Raw genomic sequence first — 16,327 nt, forward strand, 5'->3', positions numbered from 1 at the left:
TTGCGTTACTGAACCTTTTCCTATATGGTGCAATTGCAATAGCCTTTCTCTAAATTCGCAAATCCGTCTCAGCTGCCTTCAACGACTTGTCAAGACGCTTCAGGCCTTCTTCTAACGCATTCTTTCCCACGGTAAATGTAAGTCGGAACCACCCGAATTCTTCTGCCGCATATATGCTACCAGGGGCGATCATAAGACCATTTTGAGCACATATATCTGCAAACCTTTGCTCACGTTGTTTATATACGCTAGCGTCGGGAGATGTAACTCTCAGTTCCCTGTAGCCTGTCTGATCTCGAGACGATTCAGGTATAAGTAGGTGTCGTAGATCGACCCAGATGAACAGCCCAGCATTCGTTGACGCTATTAGTCCATGCGGGCGATTACACGTAGAAGTATACTTACATCTCGTAGTAGCTAATACCACGTTCCCAGAAGAAGGACGTTGCGATATGATAGTTCTCCGCCATTAGTTTGCCCTTCTTGACCATGAATCTTTCCAACTGTTGCCTGTCCTCTAGCATGGCCGCCCAAACATCCTGGAGGACATGGGGCGACCAAGAAAACATACTAAACATAGCATAAGTTAGGAATAGACTCGAGAGAGTTGAACAGATTTCAGTACGTACCTAATGCTTGACAGGGCACCAATTAACCCCTCATTATTGGTACACACGAGTCCTAGACGCAATCCGTTCGCGCAAAAGTCTTTACTTGCACCATACAGCACATGGGTAAGGTTTAGCTCAATGACCTTGTGAATGTCAAGAGCCAGAATAGACACGAACGGAGTCGGGCTCGACAGGGCAGCATTAAGGAAGACTGATTTCGCGTAAATCTCATCAGAGATGACATGAAGTTGGTTCTTACCGCAGAAAGAGGCGAATTCTAGAAGTGTCTTGGGGGGCTGGGAAGTGGTTAGCGTACATACAGTTCATGGATCAGACTGGAGGTACGGAGGACGGACATAGCATCTTCCTAGAGGGTTGTGTGGGCTTAGGATGATTTCGTTAGAAGATAGTCAATTGCCTTTCTGGTATGGGCAGCTCACTTAGAGATAAGAAGAGCACGGATAGTTATGCCGTTCTTTTTAGCTTCACGAAGAGCGACTTCGAGAGCCCGCTTGTTCACATCAGGACGAAATAAGTCGTCTAACTCGGAGAATCCCTCGATGCCTTCGTACTTAACCCCGATCACGCGACCATTGCTCCGATTCAGGGTATCGAAGTCGAATCCGTTATAATATGGTTGTGGAACCAGAATGCCGTCCCCGTCGTTGCAAATCGCCCATATTAACGCGTCAATGGCACTGGCCAAGCCAGGTGTGACAAAAATGTTGTCCTGTGCAATTGTTTGGAGAGAATGAAACTCCTCGTTCAAGAAAGCAGCTGCAGCACGTCGAAGACGACACGATCCACGAGGGCCTGTGCTATAGGTAAGGTGACTAAGAGGAAGGACGTTGATCTATGTCCACGACAATGAGAAAATGCTGTTAGAGGACTATGAGGTGGGAATATCAACCTGCTCCTTTATAAACTGTCCCATCTCGTCATGCAAGAGACTATTTTCCGCCAAGCGAAGTATGATGCTTCACTCTCAGTCTATAGTTCCTTATACAAAGCAAAACAATTACCAGTAGGTAACCTACGTCCCATCGGGGTTTCTGGTGACCAGGGATTTGCCATAGACTTTTCTCGTGGACCCCAGACATCTCGGTATTTGAAGTTCTCTGCGGCTCTCCTAGACAAGTGATGCTCATATATCGCTGCATCGATATGTCCCTTTCGGCAAATTGAGCTCATACTGACTAGTTTGAAGTGACCCACTACACTGTTATCCGTTATCCCTTTCGTCGAGAGGGCTCAGAGGCGAAGGAGGGCGTTTTATCATGTTCAATCGTCTCCAGTCGGTCGAGTCAACCATATATGCCCCAGACTTGGCGCGCCCTCCCGCGACAAATCGGAGATCTTTCTGTGCAGTTTAATCCGAAAGTCCATAAAAAGTGGGGCGAGACCATCTTAACCTAGGCGAGGTTATTCGAAGCATCGAACGGAAGAGGACTAGGCTTTTACCGTCGCGATTGGCGGATCAACGAGAATATGCTAAGAGTCCTAAAGGTATTATTTCGCAAATGATTTATAGAAATCAACATAATAGGTGATCGTCAGTCGTCCCTGTGTCAATACCTCATTTCTTCTGATTGACGTGCATAGAAATTTATGCCTTACGTAAGGATGACATAATTATTCGGTGCATAAAATGTGTCCGTTCAATAGTAACAGCGGGCAGGGCATTGACTGAGCGCATACATAAAGACGGAAAGAGATTCACTAGGATGAAGCTATTCCCAGGACTGTGACTCTGGTAGAACTGACCGGTGTTACGCGACCTCACACGCAGGCCAACAGAAACCACGGACAATTAGCATCGTTACGTAATTGTATGATATCCTCGGCTTTTTAATTGAGAGAAGTGTTGGGGTCGTTTTATTACTACTCCATTACTCCAAATCTCCTGGCAAACACCGAGGCTTCTTCGCCGTCACTTGCGCTGTCTCTACCCCATATGGAGCTCAGGCCCTCTCACTCGCTTATCCTTTGTTCTTTTACTTAGTGTCGCATCCGATGAGTCTGATATTCAAATAATGTTTGTAAATAACAACTCTGGGCGGAGGATATACGGTAAACAAAAGCTGGAAAGGTCTGAATCAGTCGATTGACAATATCCTCACTCTATGTCAAGCACTCTGCTGTGACGATGGATTCGATCACTGAGTTGGCCGATGAAGTAAAAGTTTCCGGCGCTAATCTTGACGCCAACGCCCAACACAAATTGACACTCGAGAGACAAGGACATGGATGCTCGAGTCTATCCCCGCCGCCGTCATCCGCAAGCGCCACATATCACCACTCTAATTCCAGGAGCAGTTGGGGAAGCGAGGGATTCTCGCAGGACAAATGTGGAGAGTATCCGGATGCTCGTGAGGAGGGAACACTTCCAAGAGCGGACTATGGCCCTTACGAGGTCTCATTCGATGGCGACCAAGACCCGATGTGCCCTCGAAGCATGTCGTCGGTGAGGAAATGGGTCATTGTCTTGATTGTCTGTACCGGAACCTTATGTGTGTAGGTCTATCCTCCATTGCTCGAGATTCATAGTTTCCCATAATGATTGCTAATCAGGTTTATATAGGACTTGCACAAGCTCAATCTACACAACTACGTATACACAGATGGATCCCGAGTTTCACACGTCCACGCTGATCTCGACCGTCGGGCTGTCGTCCTTTGTCTTAGGAATTGGGACAGGACCATTGCTGACTGGCCCTTTGAGCGAGCACTACGGACGCAGACCAATCTATCTGGTCGCATGGTCGATGTTCCTGATTTGGACAATCCCCTCGGCTGTGGCGAAGAATGTCCAAACAATTATCGTTTCTCGGTACTTCAATGGCTTCACTGGAGGCACATTTCTTTCCGTTGCAGGAGGAACTGCTGGAGATGTATTTTCACGCAATCAGATCCAAGCACCAATGGCGCTAGTCTCATCAGTGCCATTCATTGGACCTTCTTTGGGCCCGGTACTAGGTGGCTTTATTAATTCACATTTAGATTGGAGGTGGACCTACTATATCATGATTATCTGGTCCGCTGTCTTGCTTGTCTGCATGATATTCTTCGCGCCAGAGACATACCACCCCATCATATTACGTGCTAAGGCTAAAGCGCTTCGTCAAGAAACCGGAAACGATCGGTATAGAGCACCGATGGAAAATAACACCAAGACATGGAAGCAAATAATAATAGTCTCACTCCTGCGACCATTCCAACTTCTCTTTCTCGAACCCATGTGCCTCTGTCTGGATATTTACTCGGCCATTTTACTGGGCATTCTATACTTATTTTTCGGCACCTTTCCCATGGTATTTCGAACAACATATGACATGAACCTTTGGCAGGGCGGACTGACATTCGTGGGGATCATCGTCGGAATGATGATTGCTGCCGCTACTACTCCGCTCTGGTCCAACATTCGTGAGCGTCTGCTGAACAATAACAAGAAAGAACCTGGACGAAGTGAGCCGGAATATCGTCTCCCTCCGGCTATTGTGGGTGGCATTCTTATTCCTGTTGGGCTTTTTTGGTTTGGTTGGACTACCTACTCGCGGATTCATTGGATAGTACCCATCATAGGATCTGCTGTATTCGGGGGAGGGTAAGTATTCATCATGTCTCGCAATTATGCTGAGAGGTCTTTCGCGTAAATATTGAAGATACTCTTGTGCTAATCTAGTCTCACCGAGCAGGTTGTTGCTTGCATACACTGGCATTTTTACATTCCTTGTATGTTCACGTGCTCCTATCCAGTCGAGCTCATTATTCCTCCGCAGCCAAAGACACCACATACTAAGAATAAACATAGGTCGATGCTTACCCACAATACGCGGCGTCTGCTTTAGCAGCTAATGGCTTCGCTAGGTGCACATTCGCAGGTACGTCCGCCCGGCTGCAGTAAACGCTGCATGCAAAAGCTATTATGATCGTGTGCTGATGATATATTCAACAGCTGCGTTTCCATTATTTGGTACCCAAATGTACGACAAGCTCGGGTATCAGTGGGCAACTAGTCTTCTGGCGTTTCTGACCGTTGCCATGATGCCATTCCCGTGGCTATTCTTTAAATACGGAAAGGCGCTGAGGGCAAAGAGCAAGTTTGCCCTACCGGACTAAACCTATGCTCATAAGCGATGTTTATCATACGATATGTGATCATGCTAAGGAGCAAGCAGTGGACGTAGAACCATAGGGAAACAATGCCAGTAAGCGTCCATCCAGATCGTGCGAAAATAGAAGGACTCAAGGTGGATATTGGAAAGAAGTTCAATTGTCTGAACCAATCCGTGTTGTAGAAGGTGTTACACATGGTCGAGGCAAAATATCTCAAAGAATCACCTGCGCGCTAGGTTTACATTATTGGGAGATTATCTTGACATTACTCCATGGTGGGCCAATGGCAAATTAGAGGAATAGAGTTGAACTAGATTCTTTTCGATTCTGAGTCATGACAGTCTAACCTATGCCATTTCTCACACCGCGATGAGGATTCCATAAGATTTCGATTGTATATGTATTATATGACTCATGTAGGTTCCATACGGACACCATACAGACAAATAGCGAAAGCATCGTCTAATAATGTAGAGGAGTTGCACCCTCAGCCGCATCCAACCCATCGAAGGGCCCAGTGAGTGTAGGCCCCAGCCCGTTTTGTAGAAGTAGGTCAACGTCGAACGTATTATCAAGGTAGCTCGCCCAGAATGAATTATATACAAAATGATCAGCAGCTTGTGTGAAACCCCCAGCTGGATGAAGGTCTCGAAGCTGTGGTCCGCTAATATGACCGGCCCGGGTCATCGGCTCATTCCGGTAGGAATCCAGTACGATTTGTTTAGGACTATGTGCACGTTGTAACCCCGATGAATTCGACCAGCTTGACTGCCCTGCGTTGCTGCGATTGTTTGCAATACTGGAAGACACGTTGATAATTGAGGCAGAGCCTTGCACCGTCAGCCTTCGCAACAAGTTCAAAAATGCTTTAGCAATCCAGATCTTCACAGGCCAGCTACCGGCCAACTCACTCAATGCTAGGAGGCATTGTCGTGACTTGTTCTCGGCCAATTGTCGACGTATAGGGTCTTTCCGGCAGATGACGATTGTGTGGACCGAGAGTGCAGAGAATAGAGCCGGCACTCTATAAAAGGTTAGGACAGAAGGTAAGTTGGGCAGGGAAGAAAAGGTCAAGATCATACAGGTGGATTAGCCCTAATTTAATCATCCCGGCACCAAGAAGATCCTCTGCGAGACGGGTGATAGTGTCAGCCGCCATGCGTCCTCGAACATCGCATTCGGCTTCGGAAGGGGAAAGATTCTCAATGGCCTTTGGTCGGAATAGAAGAATGAGGCAGTTTCTAAATACGATCAGTATGTTTATGACAGGGAGCGGGCTATTGCTTCCATACTGGTAGCTAAATTGTAGCATGGATGCCCAGAACGATGCACCCAGTGATCCATCTGGCGTCGTCTTTCGAAGTTGATCTGGCAACTGGGATTCCCAATCGGCGAGTCTTGTTGCCAGCCCTTCTGTATCATATTTGTCTAATGCATCACGACGAGGGCTGAACTCCCCGATCAGGATATCGCCAACTGAACGGTTTTGTGAGCTATTCGGTATGCAGGGGGGAGTAGCAACTAGTAGGTAGGTGACGACTAACGTATTGTAGCTAATCTTGTCATCTCCAAAGCGTAAGCGACATGATAATCTGTCTGGGCGGGTATCAAGGTCTGGTCGTAGTCATTGTCAAAATTGAAGTCATCCTCATTGAGGGCCTCAACATCGCAGTCCTCATCCCGTATGCGGCAAGGTCTGCCGAATGCCGCAGAGGTATGTCGGTCACGCGTCTAGCTGGGTTAGCATGGTCAATCAAAGTTGCAACTGGTAGTAAGATACATATATTGTCCACCAAATTCGTTTCCTCAAAGACCTCATGGGTTGACTCATTGCAGACTGTGAAGCGCTAAGGTAAAGTTAGCCAAAACTCCAACCTGGGGAGGGACTTGACATGCCGGTGCATTCCTAATGACTGCGCCAGGGCTGTCGCACATCCAATCCAATGACATGTGTCCTTTTGATCCTCAGGGCCAGCCCACCAAAACCCAAAGAGGAGAAGGACAGCCACAAGATTCATCCGATCATTCTCGTAGTCAGCATCATATAATGCTTTTGCTCGGAGGTAGTGTGTTTTCCTTGCGGTGGCTCGGTCACTAAAACCCGCTGTGTGAATTAGTTCTTCGCTACCAACCGTAAATCCCAGGAAGAAAATCGTCTGCAGAACGAGTGGAGAGGCTTGGCCCTGGCGGTATAGCCGGGTGAACTTTTGTCGATCAAACACTGGATAAGCCGGGTGGAGCCTCTCGAAAAATGTTTGTATTAGCTGGTCAGCTAGGTCGCGGGGGGGCATCGTCAAAGCTTCCGGCAAGGAGACCGGCTCTTCAAAGCGCGGTGCATAGTTCGCACCTGGTCGATCTGCAATCGAAGCCGGGATCGGATAATGCACCTTCAAGGGTTCGGTTGAACCATCTTTGGGACTATAGACAACCTCAACGACATACGATAAACTCACAGACTCTCCTACCTGCTGTAAGCGGGGATGGGGCTGTTCTTGACCGCTCTGGGGGCCCTCTCTAGCGTTAATGTCCTCTATTCTCGCGGGAGGTATGTTGATGCCATCCTCCCGATCATTCCCCCCTAAGGCGGTTGTTCTGTGGATGCTATCGGCCTGGCCCGAGTTGATATCAGAAGCCACCACTACCGGAGTAGCCTGGGCCAGTCTACCGGCTGATGGATCCCTGGTTTTCTGCGACCGTCCGGAGCCATATGCATCCCGAACTCGGCCGTGCCGCTTCCGAGCGTACCTTGCATGGTGTTAGTAACCCTAAGGGGAAATAGCTACAGACAACTCCAGACCAACATACTTGCCTCGTCTCGATTCATTCAATTCACACGGAGTTTGCCGAGTGCGACAATGCCAACAGGGCTGCCCATCCGCCGCGTCACATTTCACTCTCCTGGCGTTACAAGCCTTACAAGCGACTCGGGCACGGCGCAGAACAGGCGTTGACGGATTTGGTGACGACTGATTTCCCGTCGGGTGTGCACCTGACTCAACCATCCTTCCCAAGCTATCGTTTCTCTGTACAGATGAATAGAGGGTAATACTTTGTAGATAGGCGAGGTTGTCCGGATTACTCCGTCAAACTCAAGACCCCGAGGCAACTAGAATTCGATCCCACAAGATACGAAAAAGACGCCTCGGCCTCTTCCTTGATGACTAAGCCTGATTACTCGACCTGGTATAGCGCGTGGCAGAAGACAGCCAGCCATATTGAAGATGAAGAGGAGCCAGACTATAATAAGTAACAGCTAGCATATACTATGTAGACTTATTATATCTACTACTGCAGGTGAGAAGGATGAGGTGTCACATATAATGTCTTCGGCGGGTCGGACCCTTTTTGTAGCATTATAGAGGCCCTCATGAGGGAATATGAAGTCATGAAGGCGGCTGCTCTATACATTTACTCACCGTCGTGTTACGAGTAGCGTGAGAAACCAGGCCAGAAGCCAAATTCTTGAATGTCCTTTCAGTTTATATTATTCGGTTACGACATAAAAGCGGGCGCCAGGAGGGTGTGATTAGTGTGGGTGCTATACAAAACTCTTCTCAACACCGATATGTGCAAGGGGTTGTTCTTGGCTGCAGCAAACAGCGATCCCCCTTCAACGAAATTCGTGTATCCTCTGAAGGACCCACCGGTATTCCGTCTTAAACATCGTGTTCCCTAAATCTGTACTGTCATGTAGTTCATCCCTAATTCCCTTGTCCGTTGGCAGAACCTTCAACGGCAGAAAGCCTGTTTGAGGTATATATACGTGTGTCATCCAAGCCCGCCCTTCAATCTACGCGTATATTCCAGGTTACTTGTGTGGTTGCTTCATATAAATCCACGAATATAACTAGGGCTACAATAACTTGCATAGTTTCGTGGGTACCGACCAAGTGTTATATTGAGGATGCCCCTCAAACACCTAGCTACCCTGCTCTGCGCGCTATCGCCAACAGTGGCGCTTTCGCAGGACGCAGTGCAGGATATTCTCCTTAGTGTTCCTCAAGCAGAGAAGATACGGGAGTGGTCCCATTATTACACAAACGGATCACATCTTTCAGGCCAAGGGCTTGAACAGGGTCAGTGGACCAAAGATCTGTGGGAAGGGTTTGGCATACAGGCGAACCTCACTACCCATGAAGCGAACCTGACCTATCCCGGCGACCACCGCGTTGCATTACTCGATCTCAACCTTAAGGATCCCTTGGTCCAAGAGGCGCGCCGCATCGAGGATACTGCACCAGGAGCAGGCCCGGGCCAGAAACCATTCATTCCGAGCTTCTTCGCGTGGGCAGGTGTTGGTAATGTCACGGCTCAGTATGTTTTCGCTAATTTTGGACTACGAGAGGACTACGACGATCTGCTGAATGCGAATGTCACCGTCCGAGGCAGAATTGCGGTCGTTAAGACAGTTTTTGGGTCGTCTCTTTTACGAAAATTGCATATGGGAGTTCATCGTCAAGAGCAGATGCAGGTTGCAGCGGAGTATGGTCTCGCTGGTCTGATTGTGTACACTGATCCCCAGCTGGATGGTGAATTCACTGAAGCCAATGGATATGAAGCATTTCCGGATGGGCCAGCTCGTCCACCCAGTATGATCGAGCGTGGAGTTATGAGCTTTGCAGGCATGTAGTTCTTCTTCCAACTCGCCTCCTTAGTGCCAGGCTCAAAAGACTAATTCGAAAGTTCAATCAGGTTCCACATTCGCCATTCCGGCCATGCCTATAGCCTTTGCTGATGCTATTCCAATTCTTCGGGCTTTGAACGGCTATGGTCCTTCTGCCACAGAATTTGGTGAACGATGGCAGGGCGGGGGATTGAATTACAAAGACGTTCACTATAATGTTGGTCCGTCCCCTAATAACATCGTGCTAAATTTATGCAACAAGCCCATCTTTCCGGATGGACAGGTGCACCATGTCATCGGCACCATTCCTGGTAGCACATTCCCAGATGAGGTCATTATGCTGGGAACCCATCGCGATTCCTGGAGTCCTGGGGCTGGTGATGGTTCTAGTGGGTCTTCTGCTTTGAATGAAGTAGCCAGGAGTTTTGGCACAGCGTTGGCTCAAGGGTGGACACCTTCTAGAACAATAATACTAGCCAGCTTCGAGGGAGTAGAGTTCAGTTTGCCAGGCACACAAGACTGGTGGGAGCAGAACCAGTGGCTGAACACTAGTGCTTTTGCGTACCTGAATGTGGTTTCTGCCGGTGCAGGTAGCAAGTTCCATGTGCAGGGAAGCCCTCTTCTTGGGCGGGCTATGCGTTATGGCACAGGCCTGGTGTTAGATCCCAACACAAATGCAAACAATCAGACAATGCTCGATGTGTGGGATGGGGAAGTGTCAATAGGAACGGGTGGAGACGCGTCAGTCCTTCTGGGAACAGAACTCTTGTCATCTGTGGACTTTGGATTTTCAGCAGGGGAAGGAGATCCTCCATTCCCTTATCATTCTCTCTACGACACGGACGAGTGGATGGATTGCTATGGGGATCCAAACCGTGAATACCACCTGACTACCACTAAAATATGGTCCCTTGCGGTCTTTGCGCTTGCCAACGACGTGTTAATACCCGTGACGACCAACGAATACGCCGTTCTCCTACAAGGCTCCCTGGAATCAGTCGACATGCCAGGCCTACATATCTCCTCCATGGAGAATGCCATCAACGACTTGCACCAGGCAACGCTGGCATTTGATACGTATGCCGACAATCTGATTAGCCAGATATTGGCCCAGCCAGATGAACCCAAGCTTCTCTCAAAGGCCAGAGAAGTCAACCAAAAGTACATCAAGATTGAGCGAATCTTTGCCGACCCTCACCCTCAATCTAGTTCAGATCGCCATCTGATTATCCCCCGAGTGCCATATTACTTCCAATCAAGCGCATTTCCTGCACTGCAGGAGAGCATTGCCGCGGGTAATCTGTCTGCCGCTGAAGTAAGTATTTCTGAGCCTCTGGTAAATCTATACTAATACGTGCGGCTCACCAGATATACCGGGATAGAATTGTAGGACGCATCCAGGAAGTGGTTGCGTTGCTGGCACTAGAGGGCATAAGTACGACTGTCGCGCCGACACGATGAACAACTCGTTGCTCCGAGCACTTGCAGGACGCATATTGACTTGTATTACGTGGCCAATGCTTGTAGAATAAGGCCGAATAAGGCCGAAATCTTTACTTCATCTAACAGAGCCAGAGGAATTATCGATTATCTCAAAATGTTGCTCGCTTCAGTTTAGTATCCGGGGTTGATCGTGAGAGTCACATTTCATTGCAGTGTCATATTATTCGGTACAAGTTGACTCTCCTATGACATTAAAATCTATTTGGAAGACAATACACGACGCAGCTAAGCCCCAGGGAAATGAATTAAAAGATCCCAGTGAAAATAAACGTAAAATAAACAGGCCGCTGACAAGGAGCGCGGCGAGGTTCCTACGGAAGATGGTATGCTACGTGAGCTTAAATTGACTCTTCCGAGACGAAACAAGGATGCTACACCAGATTGTTTGGTTAAAAAGAGGTCAAAGCACAGAATCAGTGATGATCAGTATTTATCAGAGGCGCGTGAAGCCTTGTTTAGCCTTGCACTTGGGTTTTCCGCATCTTTCTTCCTCTCGCAGCTCCTAGTGGCATTCGCTATTTGCTGAACGGACCTGTCGAATGTGTAGCAAACCCAATCTGGAAAGAAGACACCAAGCTAGAACACTCCTGATGGAGTTACTCGGACGGGTGTTTATTCGCATCCTCAGCTGGTCCATCGAGAGCTCTTCTCTACCTTCCCCTCACTTGCCAGACACTACCTTTTGTACAGCCTTGCACCCCAGCCTATAATAATGGACTACCTTGTAGGTGTTTGCCTGCGTTTATTGGACAGCAAGTCTGACTGCATGATAGTGACTGTAGTTGCACGGCCAAAACACGAATACACTTCGGTAAAATGACGAATGACATGGTATACAAGTGCCTTCCACTCCAATGCTACTAACACGGTCCTATTATTGGTGTGCTAGTGTTTGAGAGTAGAAGCAATTTGTCTTACAGGGTGGCGGTTCATATGTGCGGTTGTCTATATTAAGCCACTAGCAAAGCCTCGGATGCCTTCAAATTCCTTTCTCACTTCAAGCTTGTATTACAGATACATTCATACGCGATCGCTATGGGCAAGAAGCATTTTAAGATCAGGTTAGACGTGGACCTTTCAATGTATCAATCTTAGGAGAGGGAGAAATGTCTACTACTCCTCTACAATGGCACACAACGTTCGCCGGATCCTCGCCAGTCTGGCCCTCGGAACCAGCCATACCAACCATAGCCTCCATTGCCTTGGCAGCATTGTCCGCCCAGCATACCCAAGTGGGGGATCTGCCATCCATTACTGTTAATTTCTTTGCCCAAGGGTCGTTCAACAAGAACTATGAGATTGTTGTCTCAAACCAAAAGGATAAATTCCTCTTCCGCGTCACCCTTCCGGTTGACCCGTTCTTCAAATCAGAGAGTGAAGTTGCCACACTAGCTTTCCTACGCCAGAAAACTAGCATTCCAGTTCCAGAAGTGGTGGCATGGAGCTCTACATCAGATAACGCCCTCAGTTATGAATGGACTCTTTTGAAAAAGGTTAAAGGTGAAAGTCCAAATCTCTGAGCGATTAGCAGCATACGCCGCGGAGCTACGAAGCTTACCCTTTGATCAAATTGGAAGTCTCTACTTTGAGGGCTCGAATACCTGCGCAGAAATAAACAGCAGTGTTCAGGACTCTCAACAGATCAAGTCCATGTCCAATTACCTCGGAAAGGGTGTAGAAGTCGGGCAGATGGTTTTGCCATTCTTCTTTTCCAAACGACGACTCTACATTCATTCCGACCGTGGCCCATTCGCCAATTCTCTTCAGTATCTCACAGCAAAGGTGCAAATGCAGACAGCTTGGATCGAGAGTGGGGTTGAGATTGCATAAGCGGAGGATGCCAGCGACATGGACTCGGATTGCGACGAGAATCTTCTGGACGAAGCACCTCAGATGCTAGAGGTCTGTCAGACAGCTCATGATTTGGTTGTGCGCCTCTTTCCACCGACAGATCCCGACACATGTCATACAATCTATCTTCACGACCTCAATCAGAACAATGTAATCCTAGATCCAATCAGCCATGACATCATTGCTGTCATTGACTGGGAGATGATCTGCGTGCTCCCCAACTGGGCTTCATTCTTCTACCCCAAGATGTTTCTCGACGTGGACCCAATCACCGAAGAGGAACCGCCTATACCGGTAGATTACAATGGTGAAAATGATTATACTATCATCCGCCGGGACAGATGGGATGCACGGATCCTTGGGAGAGCTTTTGATACCTACATTGAGACTGTTTGCAAAGAGAAGAGCGACACTACTTGTAAGAATCGCTTTGAAGAGAAGAGAACACTTGAGGCTGCCATAGAAGGTCTGACAGATAACTGGGAGGGTGCGCGAGCAAAGCTAGAAGACCTACAAGCTCTAGCTGGAACAGGAAGTGGTTGAGTCATCATCTTAACCCTGTGTGTAAGGAATTCTTCTTCTAAGGTGAAGGGGGATGCCAATGGGAAGTTGACTAGAAAGGGGCAGAAGAATGTTCTTAACACTTAACATATAGTCGGATTCCACTGCGGCAATGGCAGGTGACTGATGAACCATCTCACATCCATAGACTAGGCATGATGCATGCCCTCGAAAAAGCATCCGTTAAAAAGCACGCAGCAGCCCACGAATTACGGTGAGTATAACTTAGGTTGCGTGCCATGCTCCGGCCCTAGGTTAGAGGATTTGAACATACGTATAATCCGTTATTGATTTGCTCACTATATATTACGATGAATTAACTAAATCTTTAGAGTAATCATCTCCCCTCTGCGCCGCCAATATCGATAGATAAATGTGTACATAAATGTGTTTCAAGGCTAAAGAAAAGAGACAATGGGGCCTGTCTTTGAGGAGAAAAACAATACTAGAAGTCAGGGGGAAATGCCTTAATGCAACATCAACTCTGCTCCATCTTCTTGTAATCCGGCAAGGCCCAGGTTGTATCTTCACGGATGAACCATTGGCTGAGGATATCCAATCGCAGGAAAGAAGCTACCCATAAGAGAATGTGTAAAATGGTAATCCCCCACCATGAAGATGGGGTGTAGTCCCAGAATGTCGAGCCTTTTTCGATTCCCTTCTGAACTTGGGATATAAAAGGTCGATATGTGTCATCATACGCCTTGAGAGCGAGGAGGAGACGATCCTTTGACTCGTGATCCGCTTGGTAATGTTTACTGATCTCTCCCGCGAGGATATACGCCCCCACTAAGCCCGACGTCGTTCCCATACCGGTGGTCGCCGATGGGCAGTACGCCGCATCTCCGACGAGGGCGACTCGACCGGCAGACCAGGAGTCCATTCTGACCACCCCCAGACGCTCGCAGTAGAAGTCATCCGCGCTCTGGAGCTCCTTTAGAATCCGGTCCGTCTGCCATCCTGCTCCACGAAAGATCTCCGCCAGCTCATCTTTTTCCTCCTCGGTGTTTCCGCGTGCCTTAACCAGTCGATCCGAGTCGGTTTTGCACGCGAGGTAAACCTGAATGGCATGCGGACTATGCCTCCGTGTGAAGATAAAGCGCCGCCCGGGAGCGATGTATATTGCCGCGTTGTACTCCTCCCCGGGTTGAATCTCCCGTGGGACGGTGAAATATCCTATGTGAACCCCCAATGGGTGAAATGGATCTGGTTCAGATCCGAGAATCAACTTCCGTGTGCGCGAACCTTGTCCATCGGCTCCCACTAAGAGATCAAACCAGTCGTGGCTGCCATCAGAGAACTGTACGTCAACGTGACCTTCCCGCTGTGTGAAGCTCTCGATCGTCGTTCCAAAGACGAAGGTTGCGCGGTCCTTGGTAGCATCGTATAATAACCGACAGAGGTCACCTCGCATAATCTCATAATCCGTGGTGAAGCTCTGCATTCCCAAGCCAGATCGATTGGCGGCGAAATATGCCTTGCGTTTGCCGGCATGGTCGACAATTTCCATGCCCTGTTCGCGAACAGACCTGGCACGGAATTGTTGCTCAAGGCCCATCCGTCGCAAGACTGTGATACCCGGTTCTCGGAGGTCGACTTGCAGCCCGGTGGCACGCAAGCTCGAATGCCTTTCGATGACCGTGACTTGATGGCCCATCTTGGATAGCCAAAAGGCCAGGGCATTACCGGTAATGCCTGCGCCGCAGATGAGCACTTTCAATCCGGTCATGGTTTATGCTTCTGTTGTTACTTCTCGCTTTGTTTCCTTGGTAATGTTGGATGAGAATTCGATTTGCAACCCGACCTGACTCTGTTTATATGCATTCGATGGGCATCTATGGATATCTCGGGGTTTTGACAGGAATGGAAATTGCCGTGGTTATCTCCGAGGGGAAGTCCGACTGTCTTTTCTGTTGGAGCCAATCCGACGATCCACGTCAAAGGCAAGTATCAAACTACGTCAGTATTCAGTGAAATCCCCGAGCCAAGAAGCCAACAGTCGATCATCTAAACTTAGAATCCTGTCTAAGGATCTTGGCGCCATTTCATCGCAAGACTTGGGAAGTCAAAACAAACATGACAAACATCATGCAGGTAACTCGTATCCTGAATGTTGAACGACGAGTCAAAAGGTCTTCGGTATCTATCGCCTTCTTCTTGCCTCTGTGAGAGTATTGGTGGGAGGAGAGATTGGCAATTGGACTTGGAGATATTGAATTGGGGAGCCAACACAGCAGATGCCACATCCGCCTCCTGAACAGAAGAACTCCGAAGGTATATACATACCTTTTTGACTCTGAGATCGAGGTTGATATGACATACGTCTAACCATTTTAGCGGCTGCACTGGAGCTCTCACTCAAACCGGAGCTGCTGCAGGCCCTGAGCCCTTGGAGCCTTCGTGATGACCTCCCTTACTATCATCAACTAGTCTGCCCCATCATCCAAGGTATCTTCTTGACTTATCCGCACAAGACATGCATACGTTCGGTCTGTTGAATCAGTTCCACAGGTCACCATGTCCTCGCCCAAGGCCCATTTCCTCTCAAACGGATGTACCTTGTGGTTTCTATCCTCCAACGGATCAAGACAGCGGCTCCGTCTGACACTCCGTCCCGATGCCAAGCTCTGATCGTAAGCCCCACGTTTGAATTGGCATGGACGGTGAATGGCATCGCCCGAACCATGGCGTCGGCAATGCCGTCGGTGAAAGTCTACTGTTGCCCTAGAGGGTTTCGTGATGCCCACGACAGGATTGCCGAGCTCCAAGGGTCGGACATGGGGCGGGTCCCCGATATAGTCATAGGGACACCTGGTCTGATCTGGCAATGTATCACTAATGGATGGTTGCAGACTGATGCAGTTGCAATGCTCGTTTTTGAGGAGATGGATGAAATTTTAGATCGCGGATACGATGAGTCTGTTCTACTGGGGATCCTTCAGACGGTCACACACAGCCACACGCAAGTCGTGGTGCAATCTGATAGTTTGTACATGTGGCGAAGGATTTGGAAGCTGGTGAGCGATTTCATGCCTTCTCCAGTGCGGATATGGGATATATA

The 16,327-nt window shown here is 48.5% G+C and overlaps 5 protein-coding genes across 5 annotated transcripts; 3 read left to right on the forward strand and 2 right to left on the reverse strand.

Moving 5' to 3' along the window:
• Nucleotides 1-49: 49 nt before the first annotated feature.
• Nucleotides 50-1,802, reverse strand: AO090005000055 (uncharacterized protein; the record flags this gene model as incomplete). Its single annotated transcript, XM_023234286.1, has 7 exons — nt 50-461; nt 505-570; nt 630-907; nt 968-995; nt 1,052-1,464; nt 1,522-1,588; nt 1,645-1,802. 7 exons carry the CDS (start codon nt 1,800-1,802, stop codon nt 50-52), a joined length of 1,422 nt encoding a protein of 473 aa, XP_023088793.1.
• Nucleotides 1,803-2,757: 955 nt separating this feature from the next.
• On the forward strand, nt 2,758-4,219 carry AO090005000054 (MFS transporter; the record flags this gene model as incomplete). The annotated part of the gene is made up of 2 exons (XM_023234287.1): nt 2,758-3,125; nt 3,193-4,219. The coding sequence occupies 2 exons, from the start codon at nt 2,758-2,760 to the stop codon at nt 4,217-4,219; spliced, it is 1,395 nt and encodes a 464-aa protein (XP_023088792.1).
• A 2,988-nt stretch (nt 4,220-7,207) lies between these two features.
• On the forward strand, nt 7,208-12,342 carry AO090005000053 (uncharacterized protein; the record flags this gene model as incomplete). Its single annotated transcript, XM_023234288.1, has 4 exons — nt 7,208-7,272; nt 8,631-9,316; nt 9,411-10,666; nt 12,277-12,342. 4 exons carry the CDS (start codon nt 7,208-7,210, stop codon nt 12,340-12,342), a joined length of 2,073 nt encoding a protein of 690 aa, XP_023088791.1.
• A 360-nt stretch (nt 12,343-12,702) lies between these two features.
• Nucleotides 12,703-13,248, forward strand: AO090005000052 (uncharacterized protein; the record flags this gene model as incomplete). The annotated part of the gene is made up of 1 exon (XM_023234289.1): nt 12,703-13,248. The coding sequence occupies one exon, from the start codon at nt 12,703-12,705 to the stop codon at nt 13,246-13,248; it is 546 nt and encodes a 181-aa protein (XP_023088790.1).
• Nucleotides 13,249-13,744: 496 nt separating this feature from the next.
• AO090005000051 (uncharacterized protein) lies at nt 13,745-14,995 on the reverse strand (the record flags this gene model as incomplete). The annotated part of the gene is made up of 1 exon (XM_023234290.1): nt 13,745-14,995. The coding sequence occupies one exon, from the start codon at nt 14,993-14,995 to the stop codon at nt 13,745-13,747; it is 1,251 nt and encodes a 416-aa protein (XP_023088789.1).
• Nucleotides 14,996-16,327: the final 1,332 nt, after the last annotated feature.

The sequence above is a fragment of the Aspergillus oryzae genome, chromosome 1 (assembly GCF_000184455.2).
Source record: "Aspergillus oryzae RIB40 DNA, chromosome 1".
Taxonomy (NCBI): Eukaryota; Fungi; Ascomycota; class Eurotiomycetes; order Eurotiales; family Aspergillaceae; genus Aspergillus; species Aspergillus oryzae.